Source organism: Haliotis asinina, chromosome 8 (genome assembly GCF_037392515.1).
Source record: "Haliotis asinina isolate JCU_RB_2024 chromosome 8, JCU_Hal_asi_v2, whole genome shotgun sequence".
NCBI classification, from domain to species: Eukaryota; Metazoa; Mollusca; class Gastropoda; order Lepetellida; family Haliotidae; genus Haliotis; species Haliotis asinina.
The window spans coordinates 50259041-50274087 of NC_090287.1; the positions used below are offsets into that span (position 1 = coordinate 50259041).

Genomic DNA, 15047 nt, shown 5'->3' on the forward strand with positions numbered 1-15047 from the left:
ACAACTTTCAACAGATCTTGGCAGATATATGAGGCAGATCTTGAAATTGTGACTTTGCTGGTTACAGATATCTGGCATTTATAATTTTCATGAATTCCATGGAAACAATTCGAACTTGGTTTAAAAAAACAATGAGTAACTCTCAGATTATTTGTCCTTTCAAACATGTGGGGCCGGGAGGGATATGTCGTCTTCTGATGACTATTGTTATCATTATTCATGGTATTCCTGGGCATACAGGATTGATAGAAGTGTGTTTAAATGTTACTTGAGACTTGATTCAATGGTAATCTTGGGGATCTTACTATCTATTATTGAATTTTGATCATGCATTTGGATTCAAGACAACAGATACAGGTTACAGTTGAAGTCTTAGCAGTAAACATGTGAAGAAAATCATGTCTTGCATTATCATTTTCACTGGTTGGTGGAGTTCTCTTACTCTAGTCAGAAGTATCTCAGCTTTGTCAAAGATATGTTCAGGATAATATTGACTGATACCAGGAGTAGCACACCAATTTGCCTGGGTAGATTTTAACTCTCACAGCCTATTAAAAGAAATGTAAGCACCCAAACCTCATTGTAGTTATAGCAGCTAAGCAAGTATGTGATTTTGGGGGGATATGTTCTGCCCCTTCTGTTCTGTAGTTGTAAACTGGTCGGTCAGAAATTTTATATCTGGGGTGTTCGAAACATTCACACTTTCTTGCCAATGTTTAATTCCCCAACATAGGTACAGGTACAATGTGTGCTCATCTCTGCAGTCTTTGACTCTGATATTGATGGAATATTCTGAAAAGTGGTAAAAGACAATAGTCCCTCACTCACTCACTCACTCACTCACTCACTCACACACAGGAGAATGTTCAGTAGCCTCCATTAGATCCAGACTAACTTCGTATTTTTTTGTTTTGTTTTGTTTTGGTTTTTTTTGTTCTTTTAGATGTGAAATTTAAAGAAAATAAATTAAGATATTAAACGAATGTGATTGTGTAACAAGAGAAGCCACAATGACAGGTTGTACTGACACTGTGTCTGGAGATTTAGACTTTGATTTCTACAAGTTGTGGCTAATTTAAATGATGTCATTTATCATCAACATCTCCAAGTCGCTGTACCTGTGAATTGTTGTCCAGGACATGGTGTCAAACAGCTTACGATCTTTGCTGCCACCATGTGCTGATTGGATAATGAAAGCAATCAGACCTCATACAGATGTTCTGATGTTTCATTTAAAGCTTTTTTTTCTTCAAAATTTATTGAGAATTGACGTCTGACCTGACACTTTAAGTCCGCCCAGTGAGACATTTCATTTTCCCTTGAAAAATGTGTCTACTCAAAATAGAAGAGTTTCTAACTGTGCAAGCATCAGTTAAGTGTTTACTGCTAGACAAAAGACAATTTTTAATTCATTATCACTAAGTGAAATCTAGCAATAAGATGGCTGGAATTATTTCGAAGGGGCTGTGAAATGTCTATTTTTAAACCCTGGAATTTTGGTTAAAGCTATTATTAGTTAAAAGAAAATGACGTTTGATCTTTTAATTGTAGTGGAATTGAAAACCTTTTCGAGCATTAGATTTCGTCAGTGGTGCGATGAGCACTTTGCATAAACAATAGGGTAGCAAATGGAATTATTATGCATGAGATGATAGATTTCTGCTCCATGTTGAGAAGCTTTCTGTGAATTATGAGACAAGCAATCACTTTGTGACAAACATGTTTCTAGATAATTGCTGATAATGGTTCACTTTTACAAGTTCAGTTGGGTCATATGATTAAATCAGTGCCTGATCAACAGGAAAAATTGTCCTTATATTTCTATCCAAATAGGCATTTCAGTGAAAAAAGGAAACTTGAAATACATTTGATCTTTTAGTGTATATTTCAGAATTTGATTTAACATTTGTTAAGTCAAAAAGGATAGAAAGTTCCTCCCTGTGTTCCAATGTCTTTCTCTACCGTTTAGAATAACTTTTTCTGAAGAAACTACTTTCTTGATGATAATACATTTTGATTTGAACAGCAATGGCTAAAACGAAAATGAAGTATTGATACATTTATAAACACAGAATAATGACTGAATTCTGTCATTGTATGATACCTTTGAACTGTTTCGTTTCTTGATGACATTAACGAGACAATTTAATTTACTGAAATGAAATTTTAGCACCAGAGAATTGGTACTGACAAAGTCCAATGAAACCATCATGGTCACGAGAACAGTTGATGATCTAAGACAAACTGTGTGTAATAACACTGTCGGGAAGACACAATTTCCATAAGTGTTCCACTCCTAGTATCCGGAGACATCAAGTCGCCATCACAATTACATCTTATTTAGTTTTGAGCTGCTAACGGCATAACATGGACAGTTAGCGCCTTTGGGCGTCAGCGTCTAATGGGACATTGTTTCTGGACAATAGGTCTTCATACACAGTAGTCTTGAATGGAGACAGTTGCTATCAATCTCCGTTTACTGCTTCTGTTGTAGTCTAGAACTGACTTGCTTAGTGTTTGGACGCTCTTGGTTACCAAACAGGATTTCTATTTGAAAAGCAGGAAGGACTTTGCTACTCAATACGTTGTCAATTACTTTTGGGCTTTAATGAGGAAACTGAACGAGATTTTCTTTAATCCGCTGAAACATTTATTGTCTGGAGTGAAAATAATTAATTCAGATTTCTTTGTGTTCATTCAAAGTGTTATGCATATTTAGTTGTTCACATATTCAGATTTAGTCTCATGCTGTTCTGTGATACTACAGTAGTCAAATATGATGTTCCTAGGCATAAATATCAAATATACATGAGAACTATTAACATCATGACCCAAACTGTGACTTACTTGACTTGAAATAGCAATAATGAACTAGATGCACTTTTAAAGCTCCATTCAGTACAGTGTGCACCTTGTACATTTTTATTCAAAGTCAGTGAACCCAAGAGTTCATTTCATTTATTGTTTTCAATGGATATTTGACATATATTTTAAAACTGTATGAATCAGATCAGTAAATTTCATTACTGTAACTGAATGTACTTTGGGGGTATTTTTCAAAGTAATCAAGTCATAGAGGACCAGACAAAGTGTTAAAAGACAATGATTTTCTTGATATTTTTTCAACCCTTTATTCCATTAACTGACCATGCATACGAAGTAGGAATTAAGGTGGGGGATGTGTAAAGGGGGCAGCAACAATTTAGACAATCAAAGCCCCTAGCAGCACCCCTGCTGAGCGAATAATGCCTAATGCTTTCATCTGAGTGATTCTGCATTAAGGTTTTCATTGAAAGAGAGTTATCAAGCATGGATTGTATGTTGTTCCCTGTGGACATGTTTAAGTAGTTATTTGTTTTTATAAAGCTATTTAGTATAAAGTGATCTCACTATCCTCATCTTTTGCCTTTGGCTAGGATATTTTCTGTGGAATGTTTCTATTTGAAATATTCTTCTTATTGTCTGCAGCTAGGTCAGATAAGGAATGTTTTATTGTTGTCAGCTTATCATGAAATTAATAACTTTAGAAATTATGAAGATACTGGGCATATGATCACAGCTGATAAGCACACAGATCTGTTTGAGTATTTATTGACTTTCTTGCCTTGAATATCGAGAATATTTTTGAAAAGACAGTTGGTTTAAAAACTTTGCTGCTAGGGATAAAGCAACACGATGTGTAATGCATGGAGGTTTCTTTATTAGTGTCATCAAGCAGCTGTAGGTTCAAACATTCTGGCCAAGTGATGCAAAGGCTGACTCATGATGGGTTCACATCCAAGACATAACTTTGTGATCCTGATCCACAAAGCAAGATTATCATAATTCAGTGTTAAAATATAGGACAGCCAAAAGCTAAGATAGTATTATAAAACAGGGCCAATGGGAAGTAGGGAGGCACCTTGATAAACTGTGGACTTTGCATGATTAAAACCCATGAACGAATTCCTGCATTAGTTCCAGGTACCAACTGCTGGTATCCCCAAATCCCAAGATAGAATGTTGCTAAAAGCAATGTAAAATTCAGCTCACTCATTAATTGTTACGATCTGCTGGCATTATACCTTTGTTTGCAAATGTCCCCAAACTAGTCCCTAAAATTTTGTCACTTCTCCAGATGTGACTAAGACACTTATTACACTCCACTCACTCTGGAATTTTGTTATTTCATAACCAACACATTGCAGATGAGGGAAAGCAATTTAATGGCAATAAAATTGATTATTGTATTTTACGACACTCAAACATGCAGTTTCAAAGCTATAAATACAGGAAATTCATGGTTTTACATGTTTAAACATTACTCAGTAGTGGAACTGATGTGAGATACCACAACAAAGACCATATGTTTTGCTTGATTAGGAATAATAATCAACATTACAAAGATTTACAACACAAGTGTATTGGAAGAGGCAGTTGCACACAGCAATCAGACCCTGCTTCTGTTACAGGTCCAGGAGGAAAGCGTAATTACCCCATGTTTATGTGCCTCCGAACATGCCAGTTTAATGATGGTCAAATAAATTCATTATTCAGTATTATCCCCTTGCCATTATTCTGACACCCCCATTAATAAATATTCTTCAAGAGTTTGGTTTTCTTTACAATATGACATATCCTGTGCCACCAGTAATGTACCCCACAACTGCTTTCCATGTTAACAATATCGCTGCCTTAAATGCATCAACTTCCATCATTATGTTTCTTCATTAACATTTATTACTGTGCTTGTTACAAACAATAAAAAGGGGACAACTTTCATTAGTTTTCCCATAAACCCCTACTCTCTGATGGTGAAGCAGCTTGCTCCTTTTGCTCATTATATATTTGAAGTCAGTCGATGCAAAAAAAATATCTAGTGAAGCTTAATGACCCTGAGCCAATAAACATAAGAAAGCATATTTTAGTGTTCAGGGCTTGGTGTGAAACAAACAAAGTGTCTGAAAATGTTCTTCTAACTGTTCAAAAGGAACAAAAAATACCAAGCTTGTTAGGCTAAGTTAACAAAATTTGTAATGTATTTACACACAAAAAATAGCTCCAGCATATTTCACATCATAGTATAGTTAGTCTTCAAGCTGTATTTGTTTTTATGCTACTGTTACATTGCATCATTTGAAATATTAGCTCCAAAGAACTTGCTTTACATTTTCTTGATAGCTGCATTTTATTCTTCACCATAAATCAACAAAAGAAACCCTGAGATACATCTACAGAGTAGAATATAGATTCTTTCAGCTATATGTGGACTGGGTTTCATATTTTAAACTGTCATGCTTTGAAAATCTAGTGGTAAAAAGTAGTCCAAAAATCGTGAAAAGCATATATTTATGCTACAGTTCCTTACATATTGATAACATTTGGCCTTGTGTTTGAGGAGCAATGTTTAATACACAAGGGATCAAATGCAGTAATGATATTATTTTGGGGCATCTTGGCAGTTGTAGAAACTTATGTGACATTTGATAAATCTCTTTTTATGCCACAATCTCAATGCAGTCTAAAGTCATGAAAAAAAAAGTTGGATAAGGTACTTTTTCAAATTTTTAGCACCTTTGTGGAGGAAAAATGTTTATGTTGAAAAAATTGTCTTCTTTCTGTATGTTAAAACTAAGATTAACAATACTGATAAATGTAATTTGATTTGGGTTAGGTGCTATTCAGGGCTCATAAATCATTAGTAAGATTTTATCAGTTGTCTTGGAGACATCATAGACTATCGTCATACATTTTCAACACTTTCTTTTATTTATCTGTTGGACAAAAAGATCCAGACTTACTTATATTGTGAACAGTATTCACATAGATCAGGTGCAAAATTCACACACATACACATTAAGCCCTGATAAAGATATCTGAAATGCATGCAAATAATTCATTTGAAGGATTAATAAACATAATTGTTATATGATATAGTGATAGTTAAGGAAATCGGAAATGTGATATGATCTATTAGAAGATATGGAATGTGATGCTGAGAAAAAATAGAATTTTGTTGTTCACTTTTCTTAAGAAGAGTGTGCTAGTTCTATTGTAAACAGGGAATGAGAGTGAGCATGGTGGTCCTTGCTAGTATCTTGAATGACCTCATCAATATACAACCCCAAGCAATATAAGCCAATATTACACCTCCCCAGGAAACTTCATCTGGTGTGAATTAGGCTATATTACCCCTCACAGTTAGCCCACCCCATCTTTGCAGGCAGGGAAGCTCACATAAAGTTTTTATTGTTTTTCTGGCTGCTATAAAGCCATATATATCTCCATGTCTCGTGGGGAGAGTCTCAGTAAGACCATTGTACCCAAGCTTATCTACATAGTCTCCACACTTTGAAGGTTCAATACTTTTTATGTCATGTTTGTGTTGCTGCATTGATCAAGTGAATTTTTTTGCAAGGTTTTGTTTTGCAACTCGTCCTTAGGGCTCTGGGTATTGACCTGTATGGAGGAGCATGGAGGAAATGAAAACAATGCCTGTGGAGGCAGAGTATGAAATTAGGAATTAACTCTTGCTATGCAGTTGCATGGCTTCCTCTGTTGGCTGCCTCTACAATGATTCAAGCCCTTGTAAAAAATGCAGAAATTATATGAAGTCAAAGAATCCAATACCTTTCCTTTTTAAAGGAACAGGTCACTTGTCCATATTGTACATCTTTTTAATTAATTCATACGATATGTTTGCGATGCAAAATTAGTTTCACTTTACTGTTAGTGCACCTAATAAGTTAGTTTCTAGTTACATGATTCTTCTTTGCGTCTATGGTTGAGGAATGACCGCTGACCAGTGTTACAAGACAAGACCATTCTTAATAGAGACATTTTCATTAGACACATATTGCACTACAGTCCCAAGAATATAAATATTGTGGGTTGTTATGATTGTTTTACTGTTGATGTTTTGAAGGCTGTTTCCATGGGGTTTTCTGTTTGATTTAACAAATTATTTCTATTTTATGGTATTAATGAAACATTCCACCACCAGCATAATGAGAGATTTTTCAAAACTTGCCATTTATTGAGGGAAATTTGATATCAACATCAACTACTCCTTATTGTTTAACATGATTGTAAGGTAGGAATTATTTCACTAATAACTCCTAGGACTTAAGATCTTTGTGATGCTATCTACCTGGCAACCACTTCCAATTCATCAAGCTACTTTCCACATAACTGGCTGTAGTGTAGATACCAGGATGGCTGAGTTACTGGATACATGCTTGAGCAATCCTTGTAGATATGGTTACTGGGCAAAATAATTCCTTGAAACTAATTCGTAGTTAATGATTGAAGATTCAGTCAGTCTAGCTGGGAGTGTAGATGTGAACTCTGTCAGCTTTCTTGATGTCAACAACGGTGTGTGAAATAAATGCGTTTTTTTAATGATGGACCCAGTAGGAGTCTGGTGCCAGTTTTAGATAGCCATCAGGAAAGCCATATGTTTCTCAAACAATAAATGCTGTGGTTTAAATAAAAGAGATTGTGAGTGAGTTGTTTCAAATCTAAATGTGTTTTCAACATTGTTTGAAAGACTTTCAGATTTTGTAAAAACTATTGTAAGGCTATTTATTTTCCTTACAAACTTAAAGGATCAACAAAGCATACTATTTATTTTATGTTTTATAAGATGCTTTTGATGCAAGTATTATGTCATATATTTTCAAATTTATTGCATCTAAAAAATTTCCACTCATCATTTGACAACAGTGAGTTTGAACCACAACCCAAAAGTCATGAATGTTTTATTTCCAAAAAATTTCTTTCTGCTTGAAGTGAATGTGATTGAATTAGGCACATGACATTAAAAAAGTATGTAAGTGCATGGAACATCATAGTAAAACTCACAAAGTCTGCCATATATGCGCTGTAGGCATATCAATCATGGATTTTATGTAACCGTTTCCTTTTACTGGAAATTGAATGTGAACTGAGAGCACGACTTGTTGAAATGAGGCAAAGAGCAAATGCTTGCTGACAGAAACTGTCTACAGTGTCTTGCAGTTATTGTTTATGGTTAGGCTCCTCTTTTTCAAATATTCATTAAAGTAAAAGATTTGTAGCTTCAAAGATACCAAACATATCTATGCCACTCTATAAGAAACAAAAGCAGTGAAGTTTCATCAGATTTTCCTTCTCAGGGAAGGTTAAGAAGGATGGCTTGTTGTATGACTGTATGAGGATATATACAGTGTACCGTTTCATTAAATATTATGACTAGAGTAGAAATAGAGGTGTTTTCGACTGTGCTCTGTATATTATTCTTTATGTAATATGAGCATTGGTAACATGGCATTGTGCATCAGTCCAGATAGTATAAGGTCAATCCCATCTTTGTGTCATATCAAAAGACAAAGGTTAAATGATAAAACTTGAAAATAATATGGTTCATGGACTGTGAGACAGACTACTTCAGCCAAATGTTCATGTTATACTGCAGGTGATAGGTCAATGGCTAGTACATGGTGAACAAAACCAGCATATGTCAACCTGTGTCTGCATATACCTGAAATGATATCAAACACAATGTTAACTTCTTTTTTTTCGCCACAGTCTATCGTAATCTGTGTATGGGTAATGCATTTGGGTGAAAATACAATGGCAGAAGTTTCGTATCCCTTTCATTCTTATAAGCTGCCCTTATGAAATCAACATATGCCTGTATGTGTGAATGATCATTCTGTCAACCACTTCTTGTCTTGTCTGACACTTATTTACAATCTGCAGTTTTGTAGTTGCTACACCCAGCTTGGATGTAAAAATATTCACCCACAACTGAGGTTGATCCAATGATTTATCAACTTAAGACATGTTCAAGGTCGATAAATCATTGGATCAACCAAACTGAAGTCTATAAATGTTTTATCATATGGACAAAAGTACTGACACAGTCATGAATCTTCGTGGCGTTGTGTCGTCTGCCATTTTGATACAGATGGAACGTAACTCTAAACCAACGTGGTCACAGGATGAAGCAATGCCCATCACCTCTTTATCTGACATACACAAAGCGGAGTTCCCAGCTGGTGTAGCCACTGCCACTGGAGGTGCTTGGATTGTATTATCAATCTCTTGCAAGGTAGTGTGGTCGACATGGCTTAGCATCAAAGCTGTCATGTGACCAAGTGGACCAATCATATCTGCCTGATATATAATAATGCTTAAAGAGGCTTAGAGCCCAATTCACTCACTTACAATATACTTATCCTTATTCTATTTTAGTGGCCTGGTTCACTTTTGACAACACAACGACCCATCCCGACATCATGTTCACCAACAACAACCTCAGTATCACTTGCAACAGCTTTGACCACCGAGTGGCGCTTGGCACAGTTGGCTTCTCCAAAGGCATCCACTACTGGGAGGTGACCATTGATCGCTATGACAGTCACACTGACCCCTCAATCGGCATTGCAAGATTCGATGTTGATAAAGGACTCATGCTTGGTGAGTACAGTATCACATTCATTGGAATAGACCATGATCATTTTACTGTTTCTTTGCTTTGTCTGTTAAAGGGCATAATGAACACTTCCTTCAAGAGTAACTCCAGTTATGAACTTTGTTCTGTGAGACTTGCACACTTCATTGTTGTGGGTTCAAATCCTGGTTTAGCTCCAGTTATGAACTTTGTTCTGTGAGACTTGCACACTTCATTGTTGTGGGTTCAAATCCTGGTTTAGCTCCAGTTATGGTCTTTGTTCTGTCAGTACCCAGGAGGTTGGGTAGCCTTGTTGTTAAAGCAAGCGCTCACTCAATCACTCCTTCATTCACTCAGTCACTCACTCACTCATGCACTCATGCACTCATGCACTCATGCACTCAGTAGCATACCGTCGTGGAACTCATTGGTTTGGAACCAAATGGCTGATTAGCTGATTAGCTTTATGATCCTTGATCTGTCAATCCCATACAACTGATTGTTGTGGAATCAAATCACTGATTTGGTCCAGTTATGGTCCTTGTTCTCACAGCACCATTGGCAAGCTCATAGATTTCAATGAAATGTGAAACATCAATGATTGGTTAGGATTCCCCCAAACATGAGTTGTCGCAACATGATACCACTGGAGTATTGATCAAGTGACATTGAAAAAAAAAAACAACTTCCAAACTGGTCAGACATTATCTATGTGTGACAGATTAAATACCTTTTTTATTCATCAATCTCTCTATTCTGACTTGAAGGTAATATGTTGGTTTTTGTGTCACATGTAAGTGGCTGTCAGATCAAACACCACTAACTTTGTGTAACAATGTTTCCCATCACTTTATTCAGACCTTCTACATCAGGGAACAAAGCATTTAGAAAAAAAACATCCAAGTCATGATTTTATTGCTTTCTTCATCTGTAATTCTGTGCAAGCTGTTTCCTGTCAGACTATTTTAATGACATCTTTTATGTCAAAACACATTTCAAACTGCTAAGGATCTTTCCACACACATCTCTTCCATATTTTAAACATTATTACTAACGACTGTCTTCAAGAATATGAAATCATATAAAGTGTCATACTACTTTGGGGAGATATGTGTTTTTGTTTGTATTTTTTCATTTGCTAACATAAAGAAACGAACTGTGTGTCAGTATCAATATGTAGATGCCTGTTGTTTGAGGCTGCAGACTTGTAGTAGTGCATCACTCATGAAAAGAATGCTGGTTGTATGGATACATGCTGAGAGGTAGCAAGGACATGGGTACTGTCTATCTCACATATCTTGCTACATTGAGTCATTTTAATGGGTAATGACTATTTTTACATAAGGCTTGTTGATACCTGGTGGTTTCGAGCCATGATGGTAAATGTGTCTGAAGGTTGAGCTAGTCAGAGATGGGAGGAGATGTTCTGAAGAATTAAGGTGGAGGCATGTCAGGGATGGGAGGGGAGGTTCTGAGGAACCAAAATGGATGCAAGTCGGGGACAGGGGGAGAGCAAGTTTCAGAGGAGGCAAGATGGATGTAAGTCAGGGATGCGATGGGGGGTGGAGATATTCGTAATCAAGATGGAAGCAGGTCAGGGACAGGAGAGGTTCTGAGGAATCAAGGTGGATGCAAGTCAGGGATTATTGGGGGAGAGATTCTGAGAAATCAAAATGGATGCAAGTCAGGGACAGGAGGAAAGGGCCTGAGGAATCAAGATGGAAGCAAGTCAGGGATAGAAGGAGAGGCTCTATGGAATCAAGATGGAAGAAGATCAGGGACAGGAGGGGAGGTTCTGGGGAGTCAAGATAGAAGTGGGTCAGAGATGGGAAGGGCAAGTTCTGAGGAATCGAGGTGGATGCACATCACAGATTCTAGGGCACATTCTAAGAAACACAGATGGAAGCAGGAGGGCTGGTTCTGAGGAATTAAGATAGATGCAAGGTAGGGGTGGGAGGGGATGTTTTCTGAGACAGGTCATGGATAGGAGAGGTTCTGTTGAAGCAAGGTGGAGGTCAATCAGTTGGCTATGGATTGTTAATACTATTGATGTGATATAAGGTGTTGAATGATGCCCTTTAAGTAAAAGCATGCCATGTTCATTCTCACAATTACTTTAGATTGATGGGGTGGTGGGGCATTCTGATTTTGTTTTTCACTTCAGAACAATGTGCACAAAGTATCCTGGTTTCAGTTGATTCCTGAAAAGTGCTAACAGCACTGCCAGCTTATGTGGTGATCATATGTGTTTGTTTATCATGTTTATGAATATATTGTGGTGGCAAAGTGAGGCAGCTATTGTTGTTTGAATCATTTAGGAAGCCAAATGGTTGAAAAGGTTGCTTTTTGATAGACCCTGGATGTTTATTGGCAACAGTCTAAGTAAACTTAGCCTCAGTACTTTTCGTTACACTCCACTACTGAGTCTAACAAAACCTTATGAGAACTCCTGTCAGGTAACCTTTGACATTGATCAATCAGAGCACAGCTTACCAAATCGCGAAAGTGGACATTCGCTCTATCTCGAAAAGGTTCGTACGATTCCGAATGCTATTTAGCGTTCGGCCTCTTCCGGATGATGCACACGTTAAACCATGACAACAGTGAGTAAACAGTCTCTGAAAATAGTGTTACTGGCAATATTCAAGGATGTCATCTTGCGAAAATATTAGCTAATGGTAACCATGTCAACAGAAACCCAAAAGCGTATATACTGCAGATCAATTAACTGTGTTATATGCGGATGTATGTTTGTGGGGAGATCTGTGTCAGTGACCTTAATGTTTTCTAAGTCCCTCCAATCCCTAAGTAGTAGCCGTTGTCTGATTGGTTAAATCTATTGAACCGTCTCGCTATTGATTGGATGGCCATAAGGTCGCTCAGAGGTTACCTGATGCAACCTTCTACTAGGGTTTGTTAGACTCGGTGGTGGGGTGTAATGAATGGAGGGTGAATGGCGGAGTGTTTACTTACAATGTATTGGCAAGAAACGTATGCATATACATACAGTGATCAAAAAGTACATTTACTACCAAAGCTAAAAAGGGAACTGCTATTTTTCTTATGATGATTACATGAACAGACATACTAGATAATAAAGGACTGTTTGTTTTAATTTAGTACAGAAAAAAAGTTTGAAAACAAAAAAATCGTCCAACATATGGCCATTTTGTGTAGTAAAGTGTGATGACTATGCCAGTATCCCTCCTCTGAAACTTTGTGTTAGAAAATCATGACTTAATTTCACAGCAACAAGGATGGTTGTGCATATCCTGGTCTGTGCATGTGTAAGTTGACAGGCCATGACGGGAAGAGCAAGATTTGTAGGTCTGTGTCGTAACATGGCCATATGGGAGATTTACAGGGGCACCCACACATTTTATGATCATAATCGTGCAGAGTCTGGTGGTAGAAAATATGCCTCCAATTTGTTAGCTTTGCTAAAACCTGTAAAAAGGTAGATGTTGTTTTGGGATTTTTATCATTTCTTGTATTCTATCTCTGTCATGAATGATTGAAGGTGAAATATGCCCTAAAGAACAACAGAAACATGCATATAATTAGTTGTCAGGTTTCAACCGTGTTTGTTTCTTCAAAGATGAAATGGTCTATTTTTGGTTGAAGTTGAACCTAATGTTAAAATCAGATGAATGTATTTTTAAGAGTATATTTCTACATTTTAAATGTACCAAGGGTTCTAGCATTAAGTGTTTAGTTCTACGTCTTTAATAAAATACATAGACTGGAATCGGTTCAAAGCAACTTTCATTAGGCTGGTTTCATAATAACCTTGCTGAGGTGACTTCTCCCAATTCTTAAATCCAATTACAAAAAGGTTCAGTGTTATCCTATAGCCTTCTGCTGTCAGGAATGTAAAATTAAGTCAATTATTGCCACAAGGTCTGTCACAAGCCCTCTTGAAAGGAGATGTATTGCCCAGGAACTACTTAAGTGCATATTGGAAGCTTTATTGGGGGTTGTGCATATTTTAAGTCAATTCCATCTCTGTAGCCTTGACGAAACTTTAAGAGGTTCAAGTTTATCCAGTAAATAAGCATGATGAACATTTGTGTACTTGTTACATATTTAATCAGTTTTACAATTTCTCTGCATTTTATGAGAACTAAATGTGCTTATAAAAGAGGAGATGGGTGCGGGAACATCTGTACATTACACCTGGAAAATCATGGTTGACTTCCAACAATGCAGTGCCATCATGTCGGCTCTGCACATGGGGTCCTTGTACTCCTCGACTCAACCTCTTCTCTCTTGATTCCATATTACTTTCAAAACAAATTCAGTTCCGTCAGTCCATCATAATCCCAGCCAGATGGCTCCAGACAAACGTGTGATGCAAAAGAGTTATATGAATATTTGTCATACTTTCAGAGCAAAACCTGTTCATTTATTTGCAGAATGATTGATTAAAAATTCTTCTGATGAGAAAAGCATAACAAATTTTGTGGAAGAAATTCAGATATGGTTAAACTATGTTTTCTGAGGTGCGTCAGGTGCACTTTCTGCTGTAGGATCATAGTAGTCAGCATTGTTTTTACTCAGACAGATACATGTCTAACTGTGTTGGAAAGTTTTGTCTGTAACACTAATAATAAACCAATCTGGTAAAATGTGTTTAAAATTCAAATATGAGAATGAGGTTAGATAAAGCTAATTAAATTTCCTAATTTGCAATTCATCGGTTAGAACTTCATAGGAAAATAATCTCATGCTTTGACTTGGCAAAAAATTGGAGCTCAGAGCAGATATTACTTAAAAATGTCAGATGAAAAAGTGGAAGATTTTCTGCTTTTTAGTTGAAAAATGCTTCAATTATGTCATCATTTGAGATTAAGCTGCACAATATGAATACCCAAATCGGTTCATGTGTATGGTGATTACATGCAACTGCAGAGGTTATCGTAAAACTTTGATGTTCAAATTATGAATTGACAGATGTTAAACCATTTAATTTTCAGGGAATTTTGAATTAAGCCATATTAGTTTCTTTGAAGATGAATTGAAATGTGGTCTTTGCTCGGTGGATGGCCTGAGTAAGCCTATTTTCTCTGCCATCTTGCATTAGTGGAAACATCCAAGGCTTAGCCTGATCAGTAGGGAGAGATACTGTTACATTATACAGTTATCTGGCTGACTGGGCTGTATTACAGTTCTAAGCTACACATGCTGTTATATTATGCTGTTTCCAGTAGGTAATATTCTATATTTACATACATCATATGCTTTGGCAATGTACATTGTGTACGATTTGCCAGATGTTGGTTTTTTCGTAACAGTTCGAAAATATTTTCCTTTATTGTTAAAAAGTGAGATAGAGACATTTTGTGCTATTGCATATTCAAAAGTTGGTTTCTTGCATAGGTGTGAAAAACGCATCATAATTTGTAAATGAGACAAACAATCTTGCAGTAAGAGGCTCAGCAAGACACATTTATCTCTGCTTATGGGGACTGAAAATAAGAACCCCCTGAACATCTGTTAGACATGGGTGTAAATGTAAGTATTTATCTTGACAGTGATTGTTACCCACAGTTTGTTAAAAGGTAGTGATAGGCAATATACATGGCTATCCATCCATCCATCTGCCATCCATTTTCAAGAGTATAAGTCTTAA

General features: G+C 36.6%; 1 protein-coding gene across 1 annotated transcript in view; it reads left to right on the forward strand.

Moving 5' to 3' along the window:
• LOC137294568 (E3 ubiquitin-protein ligase TRIM9-like) overlaps positions 1–15047 on the forward strand; it is a 189641-nt gene that overhangs the window by 160485 nt on the left and 14109 nt on the right. Inside the window, exon 7 of the mRNA XM_067825612.1 lies at positions 9217–9441. Within this exon, the coding sequence (XP_067681713.1) occupies positions 9217–9441 (225 nt within the window). The remainder of the gene's footprint in view (positions 1–9216; positions 9442–15047) is intronic.